This window comes from Hipposideros armiger, unplaced genomic scaffold, assembly GCF_001890085.2.
Source record: "Hipposideros armiger isolate ML-2016 unplaced genomic scaffold, ASM189008v1 scaffold_40, whole genome shotgun sequence".
Taxonomy (NCBI): Eukaryota; Metazoa; Chordata; class Mammalia; order Chiroptera; family Hipposideridae; genus Hipposideros; species Hipposideros armiger.
Window position 1 is genome coordinate 2,314,657 of NW_017731390.1, and position 6,000 is coordinate 2,320,656.

Below are 6,000 nucleotides of genomic sequence, written 5' to 3' on the forward strand. Positions count from 1 at the left end.
TAAAATAGAATACACAAAAGGGCCAAAGTTGCCAAAGTAAGGTAGAAAAGCTAAAGGTGTTTCCCACCCAACTCTTTCCTATGCTTCCTTTAATGGTATAGTATTTTAGTCATACTACTAAATTAGAAAAAAAAATGTAATAAAGATATTATGAACCTCTTTTTAAAAAGCCAAAGAGGGAAGAACAAGTAGAAAGTAGCAAGAGGACTACAAGCACCAAAAAAGAGGGACTGAAATGGTGAGGAGGTTGGCAGTGTTTTGGAGGTGAAGCGAGGCGGGGGGAGCACCAGAAAATTGGCTTTGTGGCCATGGAAGCCTTGGATGTGAAGGGGATATGATCAGTTAATTGGACCTGGGCAGCTCTGCATTATCCAGAGGCAAATGAAGCACATTCCTAAGGATTAATGAAGCAGGGGCATTAAAAACCATTTAAAAAATGATTTGATATTTGAAATTTCAAGCAAACATCAAAGAAGTCATCATGGGGGTGGAGGGATGAGAACTTTGCTGGACTTCCTTATAGGTATTTTACATTTGGTCATGGTTTTTTGTTTGTTTGTTTGTTTGTTTTGGAATTGAGTGGTCGGGAAGACACTATAGCCTTCTCTGAAGGTCTGCATCGGGCCCTGGGCTTGAATCTTCTTCAGTCAGCTGCCAGTCAGTCCTGTCCTCCGTAAGCACCAGTTGCTTCTTTCACTCTCAGTCCAGCAAATTGCCTGCGGGAAGCTTCTGAAGCTTCATGCAATTCTGAAACAGTTAACAGAGCTCCTCAAAGCACCTCATCTGCACCCACTGGGACGAACTCCCTCAGCTAGGAAGGTTCAGGGCTTGGTTCTGAGGCCGTCTCCAGACACTCACTCACTTTAATAATAAGATTGTTTACCAGATGTGCCATGCCTAGCACCTCAGCCAGCTCCTGAAAACCCCAGGAGGGAAAAACCAAGGCCAGGGTTGGCTGAGGGAGTCCTCAAGGTGGCAAAAGGTGGACTCCAGCTCCCTCCCGGAGCCTGCACCAACAGTGGAAATGGGGTGGCATTTTATAACTGCAACCTGTTGCCTGGTCTCAGAGCCCTCCCTGGTCGACCACCCCGGTGAGAAAGGGAGGGGGTCCCCCTGTAGGTGGACCCAAGTAACTGCTGCTTCCTCTGCCCTCTCTCCAGTGGGGGCCAGTATTTCCCCAGTCTCATCCTAGTCCCCTGGAGATGCTCCAGTGCCTGCCTTTGGAAGGTGAGGAAGGGACAGAGTCAGAAGGGAGGGAGAACAGTTCCATAGAAGACCTGAAAGAAATCGTCACCCTGGCTTTTGTGAGCGAGAACACTGGGGCGCAAGAGGGGCTTCCGAATGCCCAGCAGCAAGGCAAGAAGAAGAGGAAGAAAAAGAGGTTAGGATTGAAAGATGGGGAGCCGGGGTCTATGTTGATAAGAGCAGGGGGGACCTGGGAGGATGGAGGCCTTGGCTGCTAATGAGCGGGGCGGGGGGGGGGGGGGGGGAACTAACGAGACTGTCAAAAATCATGCCACTTTCGGTTCCTATAAAAAGAATCCGCTTTGGATGATCTGTTTTATAGAATCAAATAATGGTGTGTGTAATCTGAAACCGTATTTTGCCCTGATCTTCATTCTATTTGTTTAGAATGTCTTTTTTTGTTTGTTTTCATTGTATATGGCGGGTTAAGTTTCATGCAGCCCCACCTGGGACAGGATGTGTCTGTGTGCAGTCTCTTTTTCTGGCAGGTGTGTCTGTCTCTGTCTCGCTGCTTTCCTTTTTCTGTTTTCCAGATGATTGGTGATCAATCTATCCAGTTGCCGATATGAGAGTGGTGAGCATCTGCATTCAAGGGATCCACAGGGGGTATCCACTGGACTACCCCCAAAGTGTTGGGAAGGGTCATTCTTACATATGTTTGAGGATGAAAAGGGGTGTCTCCAAATACTGTTCTGTGCTTCTCCCAGCTCATTTAACTATTTGAGTAAGTTGGGAAACTCATTCCAAGAAAATTTGGGCTTGACCATAACAGTGTGTACTTCAGCTATCTATAGTTCTCGTGTATGGTTATTAGGGGACCTGATTGTAGAGAAGGCAGCTGTTGATGCAATCAATGGCTCTTTTTTTTTTAAGATTTTTATTGGGGAATTGGGGGGATGGGAACAGCGCTGGGGAATTGAAGAAGGGGAACAGACAAGTTGCTGTCGTTTTGGTCTTCAGTCTAGTTGTGGAGCACGTTGCTTCACTGGCCCAAGTTGGCACCATCATTGCGCTCTTTCTGGGTGAGGCAGATCAGTCACCGACTTCTGGACGGCCGCTCACAGGGGCTGCTGGCCGCTCACGCTGGCTGCTGGCAACATACGGTAGCCCATGGCAACCCACTGCCACAGGGGCTGCAGCCTACGCCGTCGCCAGCAACTCACAGCAGCCCAGCTCCAGGTTGAGCTGTCGTTCAGCATCTTAGCTGTGGAGGGCAGTGTCACTGGCCCTCATATGTGGGATCCGAACCGGGGCCCTCTGGCGTCCCAAGCGAGTNGGCAGTGTCACTGGCCCTCATATGTGGGATCCGAACCGGGGCCCTCTGGCGTCCCAAGCGAGTTCTTAACCATCGCGCCACTCGGCCGGCCCTCAATGGCTCTTTTTTAGAGTACGAGTTCCAAACTGGAAGTTCATGGGCTAAAGATGACCTACAGACCTTCTTTGTGCTACCAAGCAGAAAGTGGTTCTCATTATTTTAATTTCGAAGTTGGAAGCTTTAGTCTGGTCCTGACTCTCCTGGTTACTTACTGCAGGCACTTATTTTCCAGGCCCTTGAAGGCATTTAAGTTTGTGTTGGAATTAGCTCCCAGTTATCAATATTAACAGGGACAGGAGAAGAAGGATGTGATAGTGTATATGTCATTTTGAAATACATTGTATAAATATTTTTACCCATCAGTTTACCTTACTGATTAAGCTTGGCTCTAGCTGATGTTAAGGATTTAAGTTTATATTTCCTGAATATTTAGTGCTTAGTGTTTAGGGGAAAGCCAGAGGCCTACTTCCTGGCAAGGGGAAGCCAGGGCAGTTAAAACATTCACCCCAGATAACCTCCAATGGGGATTATTGGGCATATTTTCTAGTGTTTAATAGCTTTCAACTCTCTGTGTTCCTTTCTTGGCAATGGTGTGTCTAGGCAGGACAAGATGGCTTCTAGTCCCAAGGAGCCAAGGTGTCTTGCTTCAGTGCTAGGTCTGGGAGCGCCTAGAAATGTAACATCCCTAATTTATGCTCCTCCCGCACTTCCCGGGCTAACAAGCCTTTCTTTCTCCAACTCCATGGCAGTGCGTAGGGCTGCCCAACAGTACGGCCTTCGAGAGGGAGGGGAAAATGACGACTGGACTCTCTACTGGACTGACTACTCGGTGTCACTGGAGCGGGTGATGGAAATGAAAAGTTACCAGGTATCTGGGTCAGAGCTGGTCCTCAGCATATGTGGCACCTGCCCTGTGGGGTCCCCACAGTTCCCTCAGGGGATCTTGTGTGTAATCCCATGTCCCCATTGTTCATGAATTCTGGCTTTCTTCATAGAAAATTAACCACTTCCCAGGGATGAGTGAAATCTGCCGCAAGGACTTGCTGGCCAGGAATATGAACCGCATGTTAAAGATGTTCCCTAAAGATTTCCACTTTTTCCCTAGGACCTGGTGTCTTCCTGCTGAGTGAGTACCTACCTGTGCTCCCTTCTCCACTCCCCATCCCCAGTGACATTTTCCTCCTGCTCCTGATTCCCTGGTTGCTACTTTCTCTTTCCACAGGATGGCCCATCTCTCCTATTCAGGAAGAGAAGGGAGAAAGGGCCTGGTCAAGGTTGAGGAAACATAAGGCTCTGCCTATAAAATTAGATGACATTTAGGGGCTGGGTGCCTTGCAACCTGAGAATTTGTTCTGACCCTGAAAGCTGTTGGTTTTGAACTTGTTCCAACCTTGTAACTGTGCAGTTTCTGGATTGTTAAGGACCGTGAGTACTTCAGCAGGGAGTCAGGTTATAGTTAATGCCCAGGTTAGGAGCAGGGAGGAATGCCTGACCTCTGTCCCATGGTAGTACCATGGATGGCCGTCAGCCTTTGCCCATCTCTGGTCTCACTTTATCCATCTTAAAACTGGACATCCATTCCTAATACATAAAATAGTCTGGACCACGCCACCAAGAAACAGGAGAAATGTGAGATGACATGAACATGACCTGGGTACAATCTGGCGTTTGAGATGAGGTGAAGGGGACAGAGAAGTGTTGCCATCAGGATTATACTCCCCTGGCAAAGGCCCCAGAGAAATCTCACTCCCCTCCTTTTTGCGCAGTGCTTTCCTGGACCAAGAGCTCCAGGGTTCTCAGCCTTTCCTAGCTGTCTGGAGCAACTTTCAGGGCTTAGCAGCAACTTAGAAGGGAATGTCTTTGCCATCAGGTCAGCAGGCACCTCCAGATTTCATGGCCACTGAGGAACAATACAGTTAAGTGACCTCCAGTGGTCAGAAGGCCCCTTTAAGTTAAAATGCAAAACAAGAAATATAGCAAGACTGAGATTTGTAGTCCATCAAGTTGGTTTCTTTATTGCTTCCAGCTATACTTTCTTCAAAGTTTGTTCAAAGGTAGTCTTTGCCCTCTCACACTCCGGCTGGAGTGGAGATGTTACAGGGGAAAAGCGGAGCCCAGAGTGGAGGAAGAAGACGATTGATCCAAGGTCACATCACTCGGGGCTTGAGCCAGATTCAGAACTCTGAATCTATCTACAAACTCAGAAAGTCAAACTCCTTGGTCATGGCTAACTTTATGGGGTATGCAGCATGTATCAGCACCTTGCCTGCATTATGTCATGTGCAAGATAGGTGTCATTATCCTCATAGTGTAGACAATGGAATTGAGGCTTACAGAGGTCAAGTCCTTGCAAAGGGCTACACAGCTGGTAAGTGATATTGTCTAGATTTCAATCCAGGCCTGAATTCACTCCAAAGCCTACCCTCTCTCCACCGTGTGTGCTCTACTGTCTCTTATATGATCAGACCTCTGGGTGTCTGTCAACTCCAGGGCTTTTGTCACATCAGATGGTTGGGTTTTTTTGTTTTGTTTTGTTTTTCTGTTTTTGTTGTTGTTTTTAAAGAGCTAGGCTTCTTTTTCACTGCTCTCCAGCTAAAGGCATATCTCGTTTCCTCTCTGTTCTGGTAGCTGGGGAGATTTGCAGAACTACAGCAGGTCAAGAAAAAATAAGACATACATTTGTAAGCCAGATTCGGGCTGCCAAGGAAGAGGTATATTCATGACCCGGACGGTGAAAGAAATCAAACCAGAGGAGGACATGATCTGTCAGCTCTATCTTTCAAAGGTACTTCCTCATTGTGATTATCTATTTGTCCCCATAGCAACCCCAGACTGTAGCCCCACTGGACCAAATGTGAAATAAGGGAATGGAAGCCAAGGGTGGGGGTAGAGCCGAGTCGTCTTCTGCCTTGGGCTTTGTCAGCCCGAGCCTTCTGACCAGGGATGTGACATGGGCCTGAGCCACAGTGTCCCTCACCCTTGCACTCTTGTGGGTTAGTCTGGCCCTACCAGGCTGCTCCTTTGTCTAGCAGACGACAGTTGGGAGAACACTTTTGGTCTGTGGAGGCCCCAGTCATTTGGGACAGGGAAGTAGACCTGGAGTGATAATGGTAACCAGCTTGACTCCATAACTAGAGGTCAAGGTCACAGTGGTAGAGCCCACTGCAAGAAGGGAGCCCTCTAGAACTGTGTGTGGAGGGGAAGCATCGGCCAGCATTGCAGATTAGCATTGCAGGGAGAATTCGTACAGAACTGCTCCAATAGCATAGCCCTGGATGGTGACAGCATGTTCTTTATCACAGGACTTCTTTTTTGTTTTTTAATTTATTTTTTTTATTGGGAAATTGGAACAGCGTTGGGGAATCGGGGAAGGGGAACAGACAAGTTGCTGTCCTTTTGTTCTTCAGTCTAGTTGTGGAGGACATCGCTTCACTGGCCCA

At 47.8% G+C, this 6,000-nt stretch overlaps 1 protein-coding gene across 4 annotated transcripts in view; it reads left to right on the plus strand.

Moving 5' to 3' along the window:
• The window catches only part of TTLL6 (tubulin tyrosine ligase like 6), a 28,817-nt gene that overhangs the window by 7,648 nt on the left and 15,169 nt on the right, over nt 1–6,000 (plus strand). For all 4 annotated transcript variants that reach the window (XM_019638503.1, XM_019638501.1, XM_019638502.1 and 1 more), the window contains 5 exons: nt 1,161–1,381; nt 1,782–1,819; nt 3,310–3,428; nt 3,556–3,686; nt 5,189–5,345. In XM_019638503.1, the coding sequence (XP_019494048.1) occupies nt 1,203–1,381; nt 1,782–1,819; nt 3,310–3,428; nt 3,556–3,686; nt 5,189–5,345 (624 nt within the window). In that variant the 5' untranslated portion in view covers nt 1,161–1,202. The remainder of the gene's footprint in view (nt 1–1,160; nt 1,382–1,781; nt 1,820–3,309; nt 3,429–3,555; nt 3,687–5,188; nt 5,346–6,000) is intronic.